Source organism: Nyctereutes procyonoides, unplaced genomic scaffold (genome assembly GCF_905146905.1).
Source record: "Nyctereutes procyonoides isolate TBG_1078 unplaced genomic scaffold, NYPRO_anot_genome, whole genome shotgun sequence".
NCBI lineage: Eukaryota > Metazoa > Chordata > Mammalia > Carnivora > Canidae > Nyctereutes > Nyctereutes procyonoides.
Genome location: NW_026575049.1, coordinates 33,034,007 through 33,054,345, shown reverse-complemented (window position 1 = coordinate 33,054,345; position 20,339 = coordinate 33,034,007). Strand labels below are relative to the sequence as shown.

Below are 20,339 nucleotides of genomic sequence, written 5' to 3'. Positions count from 1 at the left end.
AGTTAAAAGACTTGTTCAAGGTCATACATTTGGTAAGGGCCAAAGTTGTGGCTGCATCTTTTGTCACTTGACACCCCCAGTCCAATATTATTTCCACTTCTTTGACAGGGATATTTGGGGGCTGTTTTTAAAGTGGCTAATGAAGATGTGTTTCATTCTACCCAACCGCAAAAGAATGAAGGGGGAGACTTTCCCTTTGATGGGCATGGATTTCTCCCACAGCTGAGAAAAATCATGGGCAAATGGATGGTGGGAGCATCTGGTACACCTTGACATTGTAGTTTGCTTCAAGTCTTCAAGATCTTTAAGGGTCAAGGTTATAACTAATGCTGGTATCACATTCTTAAATTATCTTATTGGGCTAGAGCAGTTTGTCTCCTACCAACGCAGTATAAGCCCTTGCGGGCAGGGACCTTGTCTGTTTTGTTTGCTTCTGTGTCCAGGTCAGACATACTCTTAGGCTCCCAGTAAGTATTTGTTAGGGAGATGAATGCATGGATGGATGGGTGGGTGGGTGGATATAAAAATGTCATAGCCTTGTAGCATTGTCAGGCAAGTGCAAAGAGCCCCAATCTGCCTGCTGGGGGACTCCCTGCAAAGCCTTCTCCAGGCTACATTGCATGAGGAGCTTTCCAGTCAGATGGTCCTGTGTTTGAGTCCACATCCACCACTTACTGGCCTGTGACCTTGAGCCCCTCTGAGCCTCCATTTCTTTTGCCATAAAGTGGAGGTGATAATTTTATCCACATAAGAATTCATGTGTCGATTTTGAAATCAGAGCATGACAAATGGTGGCTACTGTTTTGTTGAGATGTGTCAACGCAATAGCAATTAAGTACCCCTGATTGGAAGTTATCATGTGCTTCCACAAGGTGCCAGTATATTCAGAATGAAGTAAATACATATATGGAAAAGAAAGGGAAATCCTCCGTAGGTATTGTTAAGGAAGTCATCTCCTGATGCTTCACTGAGCCAAGAGGGAGATGGCTGGGAGTTGAGGGGACTGAGGCAGATAATCTAGGAAACTTTAAATAATGCTTTTCCATCCTTTACCTTTGATGATTTCACCACTTATGATTATAAGGAGTAAGGAAACCTCCTCCCTCCTGGCTGATCATCAGTTTCCATTTGGTAGGTGCCTCCACACTCCCAAGCATTTTGCCTCAGTGATCTTAATGGATCCTTATACTGGGTAGATGTTATCTCTATTTTATAGAAGTTAATAGCTCTCATATTTAGATATTTAGGTCTAAGCTCCAGATTCAGCTGACTCGGCATGCAACTTAACGTGACCAAATCAGAGCTCTGACTTTCCACCTGAATTTGCTGTCCCCGTCTCAGATTGCCATCACCACCCACCCAATTGCTCAAGCCTCAAATCTTGCTGCTTCTCTTTCCCTCACCCTGCATCCAGCCCATGGGGAGGTCCCACCAACTCCACCTCCTGCTGTAACACCGCCTCTGTCCATTTCACACCCAACTTCCCAGTCTCAGCTCTGGAGCTTTCCACTATTCTCCCTCCTTCCTTTTCCTTCCCACTTAGGACGTTAAATGGCCTGAAGTGTTGCAAGTAGAAAAGGAGATCAAACTGGCCAACACCACCCTCTCCAAAGACTGCTCAGGAGACTGAGGACTGATCAGGGCTCCCCATGCAAGCTGAGCAGGCTTAAAACAGATTCCTGCCAAAGACTGATTTTCCCCAGATTCATTTAAACCTACACAGCTGCTGATCTTTTCCAGAATTTCTGTTAGAAATTGGCTGATCACATAGAAAAAGGCAGTAGGGCTGCATGCAAGGAGAGCCAAGAAAGACGGGTGAATTCAGAATCTTCCAAATGGGTAGGAAATCAATGGGGCAGAGGTTCTTATGCAGTGTTGGAAGGGGAGGCAGGGAGGTCCAGGACCCAGCCTGAGGCTGATGCCCAGGGACAGGAACAGGATCAGGAACAGTAGAGGGTCCTCTAGAAAGAAAGCACCTTATCCCAAGAGGCCTGGCCATCTCCAGGCTCAGGCTGAAAGAGCAGTCAGCCACCAGGTGACTCTGGGACAGACCAAGAGCCTTGACAAGTGAGCAGAGCCACTGTGGGGATGCTGGCTGAGCGACACTCGGAGACTTGGGCAACATGTCACAAACGCTTAGGGCAGCCCATGGATTTCTTGGGGCTGATAGTGGCAGTGTCTCCATGATGTAATAATCACCATCACCATTAACCTTTATTGGTGCCAAGCACTAAAATAGGTACTTCTTAGGAATCTTTGCCAAAACCTATGCAGTCAGTAAAGGCTACTTTTATTGCCATTTCACAGGTGAGGAAGCTTATATGTCTCTAAACTTAGAGATGTTACACCGCTGGCTGGTAGGGGGGCCAGGGCTGGAACTCTGGAAGACAGTCTTCATTCATCTGCACTTTCTGTTTTGACTTTTGATCCTGCTGAATACTGTGCAGTATTTTCACTGTTGTGGGAGACATGGCACTGTGACTTGAGTATGAGTTTACAAACCTGAACTTCATTTACCACTTTGATCATGGTTTTGGTCAAATGCCACCTAGGAAGTCAGAGGGCATGCTTTCTCCCCATTCCTTATCCCCCAAACTTCCTATCTGGTCCAGGCCGTGGATGTCAGGGAAATCTGTCCACAGGAGGCTGAGCTCAGGTCTCCAGCCTGGAGTTGGAGGTAGCCTGGCCTGAGGAAAGCAAGACCCCACTCCTGAGAGGAGCCTGATGGACACCACAAGTCAGCACTGCAGGGGTAGAAAGCAGGAAGGCCGGCAGCAGTCCAGAGATAGCTGTGGGTGTCAGGAATTGGGGTAGAAGGCCTGTTATTGTGAGAACAAACTCGCCACAAGACTGGGAGAACGACGGCAGACAAGGGCTCCGTCTCATCCATTCCCTAACTTGCTGTCTGGATTTGGACAAATAAGTTAATGTCTCTGCAGAATGGGAGCCAGGATTCTCAGCTGTAGTAACATTGCAAGTGCTAACTGAGAGGACCATGCAAAGTACCTGGCATATAGTGTCGCTCGATAAATAAAGCTAATCCCCATCGTAATACCACCTCCAAAGTCTTAGATGAAGGGTATTATCTTTTGCATTGGATCAAGGTTGATTTAGGAAGCCAGGAATGTGGGTAATGCTACATGTGGGGATTTGAGAGTACTCATCTGGGGGCGGGGAGAAGGATACATAGTTCAGGAATCAAGTCGAGCCTATGAGAATTCACAAGAATTCAGTCATTTGTTCCCTGTCTCCAGGATGAACCACTCCTCGGAGTTAGCTAAGCTCTAGGTTTGTTTGGTTTTTTTTCATTAGTTTTTAGTTTTCAGGAATTCATGAGTTGCATATAACACCCAGTGCTCATGCCATCAGGTTCCCTCCTTAATCTAGGTTTTTTTTTAATTGAAGGTATTTTTAGTGGTATTATATACATCAGTTAACCATCGTTACCGTTTCCCTTGACTTCCCTTATCTTGTCCTGCACCTCACGTCCTTAACCTGCTCTCTCTCTGACCTCCAGCTCACACACTAAAAGATGGAGATATATAAGCTCCTGAAAAGTTCTCTGCCTTAGACATTCACTCTGCCGCTTGCTCCTCAACAGCACAGCTAGAGTTCCTGCTATCACATCAATAAGCATTCTTGAGTGCCTTGTGTATTTCTGTTCTGTACTAGTGGTTGGGGTGGGAGTACCCACGTCGTTTACCACCCACATACCACTATCCAGCATCCCATTGTGGCAACACCCGGTCAGGGCCCTTGGAGAAATGGAGGCATTTGGGTAGAAGAGGCCCTTGCATTTTATTCTATTTTTGGTGCACAAATTTGAATCAGTAGACTTGTCTGTGCCACCTACTTTCCTCCTGTCCAGACACATTCCTTTTACCAATAACTCACACATCAGTCAGTCCCTTCTTTTCGAGGACACCCAGGGGCTACCACAGGCCCAAAGAACAGTCAGCACTAGCGCTCTGAATTTGTTAAGAGGAATATCCCACCTTCCCTTCCTTAAACTTTTCCCAGACCACAGGTGAGCATGAAGGGGCCGGTGGGTTAATGGGCTTGTCCTCTCTGCCAGGGCAGAGTAGACCCCAGGGCGCCAGGCCAGGTGGTTCTGCAGCAATGGGCCTGGCACCCAGACGGGCAGGGGGAAGATTGGGACAGGGCCTCCTCTGCCACAGCAGGGGAAACAAATGACCCCACTGCAGCCTGGTGGAGTCCCAGGCTTTGTGGGTTGGGGAGGGCCCATGTAACCTCATGCTTCTCCTTTCTGTGGGTTAATACAGGTTCAAAGTTTCCTTCTGCACTTTTGGCAAGGAATGCCGCCCCACATGCTGCCTGTGCTGGGCTCCTCCACGGTGGTGAACATCGTCGGCGTGTGTGACTCCATCCTCTACAAAGCTATCTCGGGGGTGCTGATGCCCACGGTGCTGCAGGCGTTACCTGACAGGTGGGCGTGCCTCTTCTCGTGACTAGTCCATAGTACTAATTGTTCCTGCCTCTCTGAACATAATCATGCGCTGTCTGGGGGTCTCCCTTATAAAGATCATAGACGGTGAGCTTTTAAAAATTCAATTATATTTACAATTTTTAATACAAATAAAACTTTTAACATTTTGAGCCATTTGTACAGTTCAAGATTTGAAAGGTGTAATGCGGTATATGGTGAAAAGCCTCCCCCCACAACTCCTATTTGCCAGACCCCCATACCTATCTGTAGAGCATCAAATATAGTCATTTTCTTGACTGGGGTGGCGGGCAGGGGCAGGGTTCATCCAGATCTGCTGTGCACATATTCCCAGTGCATATATCATATTCTTTTTGTCACTGATACAGTGATATACTATATTAAGTTGTTCTGCACCTTGCTTAAAAAACAATCTTGGAGCTTTTATTGGGGCTTCTGTGCCCATGTTGTCCCTCCCTGCTGCCCTGAGGCTGGACTAAATGGAGCACTTCACAGGCTTCCCTTCCCCTGTGGCTTCCAGCTGGAATCAGCCAATGGGGAGACCAGGAGGGGGAGGGAAGAGAGGGAGGTGGGGAGACGGACTCTGTCTGCATCCCTGGGAGGTCACCTGGGACTGGCCGTGGCACTTCACAGGACCTCCCAGTGTACCACCAGATTCACATTCTTCTGGAGCACCTTGTGCTTAGGTTGGAAGTTTGCCCTCTGGACACGGGGTGGACGAGAGGCTGTTGCCCCTAGCCCCCAATAGCAGCAGTGTCCCTCATGCGCTCCTTCATGCCTGTCGACACCCTCGTTACTTGCCCCTTGTAAATAAGCTCTCCTATTTTGAGTAGCCTCTGTTTCCTGTTGGGACTGTTGGAGAACATTCCACATCAGTCTGTACAGAGATTTTATTCTTTTTTTATGCCCGCATACTGCTCCCACTGGGTTGAATGTGATCAGTTGTCTTCATATTTCCAGTCTTATTTTACTACAAATAACGCAGTGATGAATGATGTTATAAATATATTCTTTCTCTGGGGTAGTGCATTAGCTTCCCAGGGCTGCAGCAACAAAGTTGCACAAACTGAGTGGCTTAAAACAACAGAAATGAATTCTCTCATATTTTGGAGGCCCGAGTCTGAAATCAAGGCGTTGGCGGCGTTGGTTCCTTCCAGAGCCTGTGAAGGCAGATCTGCTCTGTGCCTCTCTCTCCTAGCCTCTAGTGGTTGCTCAAAGTCCTTGGTGTCATTGCCTTACAGAAGCATCCCTCCAGTCTCTGCTTCCATCTTCATATTGACTCCCACTCTGTGTGTCTCTTTGTGTTTTATAAGGACACTTGTCATCAGATTTAAGACCCACTCAGTTAATCCAAGAGCTCATCTCAAGATCCTTAATCACATCTGCAAATAAGGTCACCTTTACAGGTTCCAGGGGGACATACTGTTGGAGGGGATACCACTTATCCCACTACAAGAATGGTATGTGCAGAATAAATTCCTACCGGGCTGAATTTCTGGTTCAAAGACATGTGACTTAAACTTTTCTCAGTGAAGTTTTGATGTTTATTTCTCTCTTTAAAAAAAATATTTTATTTATTCATGAGAGACAGAGAGAGAGAGAGAGAGAGAGAGAGAGAAAGGCAGAGATACAGGCAGAGGGAGAAGCAGGCTCCATGCAGAGAGCCGGATGTGGGTCTCCAGGATCATACCCTAGGCTGAGGGCAGCGCTAAACCACTGAGCCACCTGGGCTGTCCTATTTTCTCTTATTATGGATGAAATTGAGTATCTCTTTGTATCTTTAGGAGTAACTTCCGTTTTCTTTCCTGTGAACTCTCAGTTCTTATCCTTTGATTATTTTTCTATTTAGTGACTGATGTTTTTCTCATTGATTTTTAGGAGTTCTTTATTTATTTGGTATACTATTTATCAGTGTTGAGAGTCACTAATACTTTCTCATTTTGTTGTTATTCTTTTTTTGTCTTTGCCATACAGAAATATATGTACGTAGTTGAATTTATCAGTTGTTGCTTTTAAGCTTCTGGATTCAGTATCATAGTTTTAAAAGTCCTCCCCACTCCAACGATTAAGTAATTTCCCCATGGCTTATCATACTAACTTTATGGTTTAATTTTGTACTTTTGAGTTTTGGTCAATTTGGAACTCATCCTGGTGTAAGATGTAAAGTGCGACTTTGTTTTCTCCTCAGCATCTATCCTGTTCTCCCAACACCATATGTTAATTATTCCATCCTTTCTTCACAGAGTTGAGATGCCTCTGTTTTTATACAATAATTTTTATATGTATTTGGGGCTGTTTCTGGACTTGCTATCCTATGCCATTGATATTTCTGTACATTCATGTTCCAGGATCACTGTTTTGAGTTTTATGCTTTTAAACATATTTCATATTTAGTAGGACTAGCTCCTCATACTTACTTCCCTTTTTAAATAACTGTCCTATTATTATCACTTATTTTTCCATATGCACTATCTTGTCATCAGTTTGTCTATTTCAGTACATAAACATATATAACACATATGTATTCTTACTGGGATTACATTACATTTAGGGAAAATTATATATTTATGATATTGAGAATTCCTAACAAACAACATGGTTTGCCTTGACAGCTATTCTGATTTTTAGTTTTGTGGCTACAGGAATACTGTAAATCTTTTTTTTTTCATATAAATCTTATACATTCAAAAAATTTATTCTTAGATATTTATCTTTTTGTTGATATTGTGAATGCAGTCTTTTCCTCCACAGCTCTTGATGGATGGTGGTTTGTGTACATGAATGCTATTGATATCTGTGTGTTGTATTTGGAGCTGGCTATGCCAAGCTTATCTTGTTGTATTTCTTTTTTCAGGTTCTCTTAGATTTTCCATGTTTAGAATCCTATTATCTACAAATACAGATAATTTTACTGTTGTTTTTCTAATTTTTATACCTCTTATTTATTTCTCTTATCTAATTACTTTGGCTTATGCCTCAAGAACATATTGAAACTCTTGACTTTAATGAAAATGAATCTAGTCTTTCTCCATTAAACATTGTGTTGGCTTTTGGATTAAGATTGATGTATTTTATCATATTAAGGAATGTCTTAATTCATTAAATGTTTTATGAAGGATGTTGTTGAATATTATCCAATAGTTTTCATCATCTATTGAAATTATTATATCATCCATCTCCTAATATTGAACCATTCTTGCATTCCTAGAATAAACCTCACTTGCTCATAGTATATCTTCTTTAATGTGGTACAGGATTTTATTTTGCCAATGTTTTATTTAGAGTTTATGAATCAAAGTCATAAAGTGAAATTGGTCTGCACTTTTCTTTTGATGTTTCATCTTCATTAGTTGTTGGTATCAATGTTATTCTTGCTTCATAAAAAATCTGAAAGCTTCTTCCACCCCTATTTTTAACCTAAACTCTGGCGCACTTTAAATAGCAGTGAAATTATTTGCTCTTGAATACTACATAGAATTAATTCCCTGAAGGCATTTGGGTGTAGTGTTTCATGGGAATAAATCTATGAATTTTTTTTTCTTCTATAGTAATTAATTAGTTTAGATTTTGTCTTCTCTGAGACAAGTTTTGGTAAATTAAATCTTCCTGGAAAATATCCACTTCTAGATCTTTCAATTTATTTCCCTAGGGTTGAACAAAGTAGATTTGTAGACTCATTGAGTTTCCTCTGTGTCTGATTATTTCTGCTTTAATACATCTTAGTTTGTGTAGTTATGCTTTCTTCTGCTTCTTTGTGATCAAGTTACCTGTTTTGTTTTATTTTTTTTTCAAGAAACATGCTCTTGGATATATTTATTGGTGCTATTACTCATTCTTTTTCCTAATACATTGATTTCTTTTATTTAATTCATTTCTTTTACTTTCCTAAATTTACTGTTCTTCATTAATTCAACAAATACTTTATTGATTGCCCACTACATAGCTTGTTGTTTTTATCAGTGACCAAAAACAATTGACCAAAAAAATACATGCTTGATTTACTTACTTTCTTTCATTCTTGTTTAATAACATAAATATTTCAGGCTTGGGTTTTTCTTTGAACACTATTTTAGCTGTATCTCATAGGTTTTGATATGTAATATTTAACATTGTTATTTTCTAGATATTTTGCAACTTTGGTTTGGAGTTCCTCTTTGTCCTAAAAATTTCTAAAGAGTACTTGAAAAGTTCCAATTGTTAGAAATTGTTCTGACTACGTTATTCATTTTAGCTTTTATTGCTTTGTGATTAATGACTATTTTCTGAACTATTATTTCTTCTTTTGGGATTTTACTTAGATTTAATTTGTTGTCTAATATACGATCAGTTTTGTGACACTTGGAAAGAAGGAGCACTCTCTGTTTTCAAAGTACAGACTTTGGCAGATATGCATTTGGGTCAAAATTATTGTTATTTATTTCTTCTGTTGTCTTTGTGCTGTCCACTTAGACTGTTATGGATCAAGACAGGTAAATAAGTTTAAGACTTATTACTAGTGTGAACGTATATCATCTTGTATCTCCCTTAATTTTTATTTTTGAATGTTGATGCTATCTTATATGATGCTTTGATATTTCTAGCTGCTTTTTCTTCATTGTAATACTTTCATTATGAATTGCAACATCTTCATTGTAAATTGTACTCTTAGCATTATTTTTTTGGTATACTTAGCATTATAAAGTCAAGTTTAGATTTATTTGGCCCAGAATTTAGGTTGTCTGATATTAAGATCATGACCTCTATGTTCTTTTTGTTTTCATCTGTCTGAATACATTTGCCCATCTTTTTATAACTTACTTATATGCAGAACCATTTAGAATTTCATAGCTCAATCTGATTTTTTTGTCTTACTAGATAAGTCTAGCCCAATTACATTTATTGACACAACAGATACTTTTGTTCTTAGTTCTATGATTTCATTTTATGTTATTATGTATATGTCTATAGCTTTTTATTTAATTTTTATTTTAAAAATTCAGGTTTATTGAAGTATACTTTATATATATTAACATTCACCAACAAACACCGGGATTAGGGGTGCCAAACCCGTGTGCAGTTGAAAATTTGTGTATAACCTTCAGCTCCCTCCAATTCAAGTACTGATAGTCTATTGTTGACAAGGAGCCTTACCAATAACATAAACAGGCAATTAATACATATTTTGTGTTACACATATTGTATACTGTATTCTTTTTTTTTTTATGATAGTCACAGAGAGAGAGAGACAGGCAGAGACACAGGCAGAGGGAGAAGCAGGCTCCATGCACCGGGAGCCCGACGTCGGTTCGATCCTGGGTCTCCAGGATCGCGCCCTGGGCCAAAGGCAGGCGCTAAACCGCTGCGCCACCCAGGGATCCCTGTATATTGTGTTCTTACAACAGAGTAAGCCAAAGAAAAGAAAATGATGTTAAGAAAATCATAACTGTGATCGCAAATCACTGTGCGAGCACACTTATCAGGAATTGTTTTTCAATAAGTACTGTACTGTAAATTTATTTTCTCTTGCACCGCTTCCTCACATTGCCAGCCCCTTATCATTCAGTGTTTGCATGGCATATCATTTTCCACCATTACCCTATGTCTTCATATTTAAAGTGGAGCTCATGTAGCCAATAGAGTGAGCCCCTGCTTTTTTATCCAATCTGACAATTTCCATTTTTAGTTGCTGTGTCTAGACCTTTGCAGTTAATGATATTAATGATACAGTTGATTAAAATTTTCCATCTCACTAGTTGTTTTTAAAAAAGATTTATTTACGTATTGAGAGAGAGAGAGAATGCAAGCACATTGAGGGACGGGACAAAGGGAGAGAATTTTCAAGCAGACTCCCTGCTGAGCAAACAGCCCCTTGTGGGGCTCAATCTCAGGACCCATGAGATCATGACTTGAGCCAAAACTGAGAGTCAGTCAAACAACTGAGCCACCGGGATGCCCCACTAGTTGTTTTCTATTAGTTCCTTCAGTTTTTATCCCTTTCTCCTCCCTTTGTGCCTAGTTTTAAGTTAAATTTTTTTTATCATTCTATTTTATCTTCATAATTGGACTGTTCTTTATATTTCTTTTAAAAACTTTTTTAATGGTTGCCTCTGGGTTTATAGATATTTATTATTTACAACTTACTATCATATAATATCATACTGCTTCTCATGTAGTAGAGGGACCTCACAACAATCTACCCTCAATTCATCCTCTCATTTTTTTTATGCTCTTGCTGTCACACATTTTGGTCTCCTGCATGCTCTAAACTCACATGTATTGTTACTGTTTTTGCTTTAGATAATTATCCTTTAGGGCGATTAAAGATATGGGAAACAATCTTTTCAAGGTACCTTTGGTTTAATGATTTCTGAACCTCACTTCTTTATGTAAAAATCCCAGTTCCTGTGTTATATCATATAAGCATATCCCCCTGCCTGAAGAATCTTCTAAAACATTCCTAGTATTGCAGGTCTGGTGCTAATGCATTACTTCAGCTTTTGTTGGTTGGAAAAAGTCTTTATTTCTCTTTCATTTTTGACAGATACTTTCAGTGGGTATGGTGTTCTGGATTCACAAGTTTTCTGTTTTGTTTTCAGCACTTTAAAGATTTTAATCCGTTTTTTTCTGGCTTGCATGTTTGGACGTCTTTTCTACTCTGGATACAATGTGCCTTTTTTCCTCTGGCTGCCTTCAAGATTTTCCCTGTCTTTGTTTTTTTTAACTGTTTGACTATGATGTGTCTAGTTGTTTTCTTTTGTTTTGTTTTTTTTTTAATCCTGCTTGAGATTTTCTGAGCTTCTTGGATCTGTGCTTTGATGTGTTTCATTATTTTTGAAAAACTCTCTTCCAATTATTTTCTATTGTCTTCTCCTTCTGTTATTTCAGTTACATGGGTGTCACACCATTTGATACTGTTTCACAACTGCCCTGGATGCTCGGTTTAACTCTTTTCACTCATTTTATGGTTTGGTTTAGGTCATTTTTATTGACCTATCTTCAGGCTCGCTGATTTTTTTCTAGTATGTGTCAGCTTTACTAATGAGACTGTTGAGGCAGTCTTCATCTCTATTGCCATGTTTTTTCATTTTCATTTCTAACATTTCATTTTTATTATTTCTGTTTCTGCTGAAATTCCTCATCTGTTCATGCTTATAGTTTACCTTTTCCATGGAGCCTTTGATGTATTAACCATGGTGATTTTCAATTCTTTGATAGTTAGATTCTCTTGATTGCTTTATCTCTTGAAATTAGATTTTTTTTCTTTTTTTAAAATCTTTATTATTGGAGTATAGTTGGCATATAATGTAATATTAGTTTCAGGCATACAACATAGTGATTGGGCAATTCTACACATTCCAGTGCTCACCACAGTAAGTATAGTTATCATCTGTCACTATCCAACATTATTATAATATTGACTATATTTGCTATGCTGTACTTTTCATCCCTGTGGCTTACTTGTTTCATAACTGGAATTTTGTACATCATAATTCCCTTCACCTATTTTGCCCACAGTCTCCATCCTCCTCCCCTCTGGCAACCACCAGTTTGTTCTCTGTAATTATGGGTCTGTTTCTGGCTTTTTGTTCTGTTTTGTTTTTTAGAATCCATATATAAGTGAAATCATACTTATCAGTATTTGTCTTTTTCTGTCTTATTTATTTCACTTAACGTAATACTTTCTAGATTCATGCAATTGGTTGCAATTGGCTAAATATCATTCTTTTTATGGCTGAGTAATAATTCCATTGTGTCTATTTAGCACATCTTCTTTATTTATTGATGGACACCCAGGATGCTTCCATATTTTGGCCATTAGAAATACGCTGCAGTGAACACAGACATGCATTTATCTTTTCAAATTACTGTTTCCATTGTGGCTAAACACCCAGCAGTGGAATTACTGAATTGTATGGTATTTCTATTTGTAATCTTCTGAGAAACTTCCATACTGTTTTCCACAGTGGTTGTATTAATTTACCTTCCCACCAACCATGCAGAGGGCACCCTTTGCTCTATATCTTCACCAACATTTCTTATTTTTTGCCTTTTTGATACTAGCCATTGTGACTGATACAAGGTAGTATCTCATTGTGGTTTGATTTGCACTTCCCTGATGATTGGTGATGTTGAGCATCTTTTCCTGTGTCTGTTGGCCATCTGTACATCTTCTTTGAAAAATGTCTACTCAGGTCCTCTGCGTGTTTTTAATTGGATTATCTATTTTTTGGTGCTGAGCTGTGTATGTTCTTCATATACTTTGGAAATTAACGTGTTATTGGATATGTCCCTTGCAAATATCTCTTTCCATTCTGTATGTTGCCTTTTTTTGTTGATGGCTCCTTCCATCACTGTGTAAAAACTGTTTATTTTGATGTAGTCCCAATAGTTTATTTTTCTTTTGTTTCCCTTGCCTGAGGAGACGTATCAGTAGATGTATTACTAAGACCATTGTCCAAGAGATTACGACCTAGGTTTTCTTAGGTGTTTTATGGCTTTGGATCTCATATTGAGGCCTTTAATCCATTCTGAGGGTTTTTTTTTTTTTTTTTTTTTGTGCATGTAGGGAGTAAGAAAGTAGCCCAGTTTCATTCTTTTGCATGTAACTGTCTTGTTTTCCCAACACCATTTGTTGCAAAGACTGTCTTGCCATTGGATATTCTCACCTCCTTTGTCATAGACAAATTGACCACATAAGCAGGGGTTTATTCCCAACTCTCTATCCCGTTCCAGTGATTTATATGTCTATTTTGTTCCAGTACATTGCTGTTTTGATTACTTTAGCTTTGTAGTATATCTTAACATCTGGGATTGTGGTACCTCCAGCTTTGTTCTTCTTAAGACTGCTTTGGCTTTTCGGAGTCTTTTGTGTTTCCAAACTAACTTTAGGATTATTTCTTCTAGTTCTCTGAAAAATACTATTGGTATTTTGATAGAGATTGCATTGAATCTATAGATTGCTTGGGGTAGTATGGACATTTTAACAATATTAGTTCTTCTAATCCATAAGCATGTATTTCTATTGATATTTGTTTATTTTGTGTTCTGTTTCTTTCATCAGTGTCTTAATAGTTTTCAGAGTACAAGGCTTTCACCTCTTTGGTTAAGTTTATTCTTTTTTTGGTGCATGTGTAAATGGGATTTTCTTAATTTCTTTTTCTGCTGCTTCATTATTAGTGTATAGAAATACAACAGATTTCATTAATTTTGGGTCCTATAACTTCACTAAATTCATTTATTGTTCTAATAGTTTTATGGTGGACTCTTTAGGGTTTTCTATGTATAGTATCATGTCATCTGCAAATAGAGACTGTTTTATTTTTACTTTACCAATTTGGATGCCTTTTAATTCTTTCTTTTGTCAGTTGCTATGGCTAGGACTTCCAGTACTTTATTGAATAAAAGTTGGTGAGACTGAACATCCTTGTCTTGTTCCTGATCTTAGAGGAAAAACTTTAAGTTTTTAAAATGATACGATATTAGCTATAGATTGGCTATATATATATATGTATATATAGCCTTTATTATGCTGATATATGTTTCCTCTAAACCTGCTTTGTTGAGAGTTTTTATCATGAATGGATACTGAATTTTGTCAAATGCTTTTTCTAAGTCTATTCAGATGATCCTATGGTTTTTAGCCTTCATTTTGTTAATGTGATGTATCATTTTGATTGATTTGTGTATATAGCACCATCCCTGCATCTTGGCAATAAATCCCACTAGTTCATGGGAATGATCCTTGTAATATATTGTTGGATGTGGTTTGCTAAAATTTTGTTGAGGATTTTTGCATCTGTGTTCATAATCAGGGATATTGGCCTGTAGTTTTCTTTTTTGGTAAGTGTCTTTGGTTTTGGTATCCAGGTAATGCTGGCTTTGTAGAATGAATTTGGAAGTTTTCCTTTCTCTTCTATTTTTTGGGGAAAGTTTGAGAATAATAAGTGTTAACTCTTCTTTGGTTAATGTAGACAACTTTCTGTTTCTTTCTGATGCAAGTTGGGAAGATTGTATGTTTGTAGGAATTTGTCAATTTCTTCTAGGTTATCCAATTTGTTGATGATAATTTTCTGTAATAGCTTTTCATAATTGTTTTTCTGTGATTTCAGTAGTTATTTTTCGCTTTCATTTCTGATTTTAGTGAGTCCTCCCTCTTTTTTCTTGATGAGTCTGACTAAAGGTTTGTCAATTTTTTTAAAGAACCAGCTCTTGGTTTCATTCATCTATTGTTTTTTAAGTTTATGTTTAATTTATTTCCATTCTGATATTTATTCTTTCCTTTTATTAACTTGGGGCTTTGTTTTTTTCTTTTTCTGATTCCTTTAGGTATAATGTTAGATTATTTGAGATTTTTTTTGTTTCTTGAAGGAGGCCTGTATCACTATAAACTTCCCTCTTAGAACTGCTTTTGCTGTATCCCAAAGATTTTGGACCATTGTATTTTCAGTTTCATTTGTCTGTAGTTTTTAAAACTTTTAATTTAAATTCAATTTTGTTAATATATAGTGTATTATTAGCTTCAGAGGTAGAGTTTAGTGACTCATCAGTTGAATGTAACACCCAGTGCTCATTACATCAAGTGCCCTCCTTAATGCCCATCATTTCTTCTTTGTTTCATTGACCCTTTGGTTGTTTAGTAGCATTTTGTTTAGCCTCCCATGTGTTTGTGTTTTTCCAGTTTTTTTTTCTTGTAATTGATTTCTAGTTTCAATACCATTGTGATCAGAAAAGATACTTTAATAGTATTTAAATATTAAATGTATTGAGACTTGTTTTGCTGCCTAACAGATGATCTGTCCTGGGGAATATTCCATGTGAACTTGAAAAGAATATGCATTCTGCTGTTTTTAGATGGAATATTTTGAATATATCTGTTAAGTCTATCTGGTCTAAAGTATCATTCAAAGCCACGGTTTCCTTATTGATTTTCTGCCTGGATGATCTACACACTGATGTAAATGGGATGTTAAAGTCCCCTACTATTAATGTGTTACTGTCAACTTCTCTTTTTATGTTAATAATTGCTGTATGTACTTAGGTGCTCTTGTGTTGAATACAGAGATATTTACAATTGTTTTATCCTCTTATTGAAGTGATCCTTTTATTAGTATGTCATGTCCTGCCTTGTCTCTTGTTACAGTCTCGGTTGTAAAGGCTTTTTTTGTCTGATATATGTATCACTACCCATTTCCTTTCTTTTTTTTTTTTAATTTTTATTTATTTATGATAGTCACAGAGAGAAAGAGAGAGAGGCAGAGACACAGGCAGAGGGAGAAGCAGGCTCCATGCACCGGGAGCCTGACGTGGGATTCGATCCAGGGTCTCCAGGATCGCGCCCTGGGCCAAAGGCAGGCGCCAAACCGCTGCGCCACCCAGGGATCCCCCCATTTCCTTTCTTTTTTCATTCTCATGTTGCATCCCTTCACTTTCAGTCTATACGTGTCTTAGGTCTAACATGAGTCTGTAGGAAGCAGCATAGAGATGGGTCTTGTCTTTTTATCCAATTTAGTCAGAGTAGGTTCTTTTTCTTAATTTTCTGTGTGTCTTAAAATTTTTTATTGACTTCCAAACAATGGTTAGAATGGTAGAGGCTGAGAAAATAGTATTTATTCCTGGAAATAGACGTGCCTCTTTTCTCCTAGGCTCATAATGGTTATATAATGTAAGGAGTTGAGTCAGTGGATTTAGGCATTGATTGGGTTTGGATTTTGTTGTTGCTCTGGGTACCTTCAGTGGACCACCAAATCCAAATTCTTCTAGGGTACCCTATGCTTAGGTTGGAAGTTGACTTGAGGGGGTTTTTCTCAATGTTGCTACTGCACCCTCAGCATTAGGCCTTCCCTGTGAGGGAAGTATGAACATTTGACCACCTGTTTGTGACTTGTGTGTGTGGGGTTCCCTGCTATCCTGGCATAGACTCCAGCAGACCCTGTGTTTTAGGTTCTCAGAGTTGGGCATTCTCAGTAAACCTGTCCCACCCTAGAGATAAACCTCTAATAGTCTGAGCCCATGATGATTTCTACCAGGGTTAGAGAGCTTTCTCTTTTTATTTCCTCCGCCTGCAACAGGTCTCTTTCTTTGCCCGTATTCAACAGTGTTTCTGTCCTTCCCCTAGCCACTTGAGGCTTTAGTTCCACAGGGGAGAGAGGGCTGGCTAGGACCTCATGCTTTTCCCGTAGCATGTTTCCCTCCTCCAAGCAGGCACTTCAGAGATAGGCTTCCTCCACTCTCTGCCTTCTCTCTTTGGGAGATGCCCATCTCTCTGTGTATGCCAGGCTAAGTAGTTGTGACCTCAGCTGTCTGATGGGCTCAAAAAAAGTTAGGATTTTGCAGATTATCTGGCTTTCTCTTGCTTTTGTGGGAATGTTGCTCTTTCTAATTTTCCATGTTCTAGGTAGACAACAAAGATAGGTACCTAGATAGGCAACAAAGATACCTCCCAGTGGGATTGTGATCAAATTTTAGTTTCATGTTTTTCTAGGGTTCTAATTAAGACTGCATTATTTTAATAATTATGTTTATATGCGTATGTATATCTGATTTTATTTTTTACTTTTAGATTTCATTTATTTATTCATGAGAGACAGAGAGGCAGAGACACAGTCAGAGGGAAAAGCAGGCTCCATGCAGGGAGCCCAATGTGGGACTCGATCCCGGGACTCCAGGATCACGCCCTGTGTCAAAGGCAGGCACTAAACCACTGAGCCACCCAGGGATCCCCTATGTCTGATTTTAAAATATGCATAGGAAAAAAATATGCATAGGATCATAAAAATATATGTGTGTATTTTTATGATCCTATGCATATTTTAAAATCAGATATTTGTATATATTTTTATTTATTTTATATTATTATATTATATAATTATATGATTATATAATATATACCATATTATATATATATAAAGACCCCTTTAATCTTTGAGTTATTCTTTCATGCACGTTGTTAAGGGAGAGGAGATAATGGTCAAATGTGTACTTTTGTTTTATAGTAAGAAGGTATCTCCTGGGGGGGTCAGCAAAAGTATACATACCTTTATGTGAGAGCTTTACATTCTTCTTGTACTGCTTAATGTTACACACATGCAAGGCATCTGTAGTTTGTTATAAAGCAGCTTGTGGGGTGCTAATGAAATGCTAACCCCTGCCTCCTTCTCTGTAATTGGCTTGTTTTTATGGATGTAAAAATTGAAGATTAAGAGCGGAAATAACTTTAGTCCACTTTCACCTGCAAATAATTGAAACAGCCATGACTTGACTATTCATTCTTCATTCGACAGTGTTTATTGATCTACAGCATGCAGGGCACTATACTGAGCCCCGGAGCATGGGATTAAAGAAGATAACTATGCTCCCTGCCCGCACTGAGCTTGCAGTCTGCCCAAGGAGACCATTTTTTAAAATTGCATTGTCAACGAATTGCCAGTGTGATCATTGACTTAGAAATCCAGTGCCTTTCTCATGAAATCAGGAAGACAAAGTTATTCAAAAGACCAGACTTCGAGGGGAGGGGCAAGATGGCGGAAGAGCAGGGTCCCCAAATCACCTGTCCCCACCAAATTACCTAGATAACCTTCAAACCATCCTGAAAATTTACGAATTCGGCCTGAGATGTAAAGAGAGACCAGCTGGAATGCTACAGTGAGAAAAGTTCGCGCTTCTATCAAGGTAGGAAGACGGGGAAAAAGAAATAAAGGAACAAAAGGCCTCCGAGGGGGAGGGGCCCCGCGAGGAGCCGGGCTGAGGCCGGGGCGAGTGTCCCCAGGACAGGAGAGCCCCGTCCCGGAGGAGCAGGAGCTGCACCAACCTTCCCGGGCGGGCGGAAAGGGGCTCGCAGGGAGTTGGAGCAGGACCCAGGAGGGCGGGGATGCCCTCGGGCTCCCTGGGACACTAACAGACACCTGCGCCCCCGGGAGAGTGCTCCGAGCTCCCTAAGGGCTGCAGCGCGCACGGCGGGGACCGACCGGAGCAGCTCGGAGGGGCTCGGGAGCGGCTCCAGGGAGGGAGCTGCAGGGCGGGAGCGCGAATCCCACAGCGCAGGCCCCGGAGCACAGGGCGCCGGGACACAGCCCAGGACCCGGCCTCCCCCGGGACAGGCAGAGGCCGGGAGGGCCCAGGACAGCAAGGACGCTCCTGCCCGGAGCTGAGCAGATCAGCGGCCCCGCCCCAGAGCCTCCAGGCCCTGCGGACGGAGAGCCGAGAGCCCCGAGCCCCGTAGTTCCTGGGGAGGCTGAATCCAGGCTTCCAGAGTTGCCATAGCAACTGCGGCTGTTCCTCCTGGGGCCCCACCGGGTAAACAACCCCCGCTGAGCCCTGCAGCAGGCAGGGGCAGAGCAGCTCCCCCAAGTGCTAACACCTGAAAATCAGCACAGCAGGCCCCTCCCCCAGAAGACCAGCTGGACGGACCAGTGATACTCCCCCGTGTTCCAATACAACTTGTTTTTGGCCACTCTGCACTGAGCAAAATGACTAGAAGGAAAACCTCACTTCAAAAGAAAGAATCAGAAACAGCCCTCTCTCCCACAGAGTTACAAAATCTGGGTTACACTTCAATGTCAGAAAGCCAATTCAGAAGCACTATTCTACAGCTACTGGTGGCTCTAGAAAAAAGCATTAAGGCCTCACGAGACTTCATGACTGCAGAATTTAGATCCAATCAGGCAGAAATTAAAAATCAATTGAATGAGATGCAATCCAAACTAGAAGTCCTAACGACGAGGGTTAACGAGGTGGAAGAACGAGTGAGTGACATAGAAGACAAGTTAATGGCAAAGAGGGAAACTGAGGAAAAAAGAGATAAACAATTAAAGAACCATGAAGACAGATTAAGGCAAATAAATGACTCTAAGGAAGAAAAACCTACGTTTAATTGGGGTTCCCGAGGGCGCCGAAAGGGACAGAGGGCCAGAATATGTATTTGAACAAATCCTAGCTGAAAACTTTCCCAATCTGGGAAGGGAAACAGGCATTCAGATCCAGGAAATAGAGAGATCCCCCCCTAAAATCAATAAAAACCGTTCAACACCTCGACATCTAATAGTGAAGCTTGCAAATTCCAAAGATAAAGAGAAGATCCTTAAAGCAGCAAGAGACAAGAAGTCCCTGACTTTCATGGGGAGGAATATTAGGGTAACAGCAGACCTCTCCACAGAGACCTGGCAGGCCAGAAAGGGCTGGCAGGATATATTCAGGGTCCTAAATGAGAAGAACATGCAACCAAGAATACTTTATCCAGCAAGGCTCTCATTCAAAATGGAAGGAGAGATAAAGAGCTTCCAAGACAGGCAGGAACTGAAAGAATATGTGACCTCCAAACCAGCTCTGCAAGAAATTTTAAGGGGGACTCTTAAAACTCCCCTTTAAGAAGAAGTTCAAGTAACTCTGAATGTGAATGGGCTTAATGACCCCATCAAAAGGCGCAGAGTTTCAGACTGGATAAAAAAACAGGACCCATCTATTTGCTGTCTACAAGAGACTCATTTTAGACAGAAGGACACCTACAACCTGAAAATAAAAGGTTGGAGAACCATTTACCATTCAAATGGTTCTCAAAATATACCCTAAAAACTACAGAACACTTCTGAAAGAAATTGAGGAAGACACAAAGAGATGGAAAAATATTCCATGCTCATGGATTGGCAGAATTAATATTGTGAAAATGTCAATGTTACCCAGGGCAATTTACACGTATAATGCAATCCCTATCAAAATACCATGGACTTTCTTCAGAGACTTAGAACAAATTATTTTAAGATTTGTGTGGAATCAGAAAAGACCCCAAACAGCCAGGGGAATTTTAAAAAAAGAAAACCATATCTGGGGGCATCACAATGCCAGATTTCAGGTTGTACTACAAAGCTGTGTTCATCAAGACAGTGTGGTACTGGCACAAAAA

General features: G+C 40.1%; 1 protein-coding gene across 2 annotated transcripts in view; it reads left to right on the top strand.

Moving 5' to 3' along the window:
- RFX4 (regulatory factor X4) overlaps positions 1-20,339 on the top strand; it is a 143,835-nt gene that overhangs the window by 71,381 nt on the left and 52,115 nt on the right. For both annotated transcript variants that reach the window (XM_055328706.1, XM_055328707.1), the window contains one exon: positions 4,284-4,447. In XM_055328706.1, the coding sequence (XP_055184681.1) occupies positions 4,284-4,447 (164 nt within the window). The remainder of the gene's footprint in view (positions 1-4,283; positions 4,448-20,339) is intronic.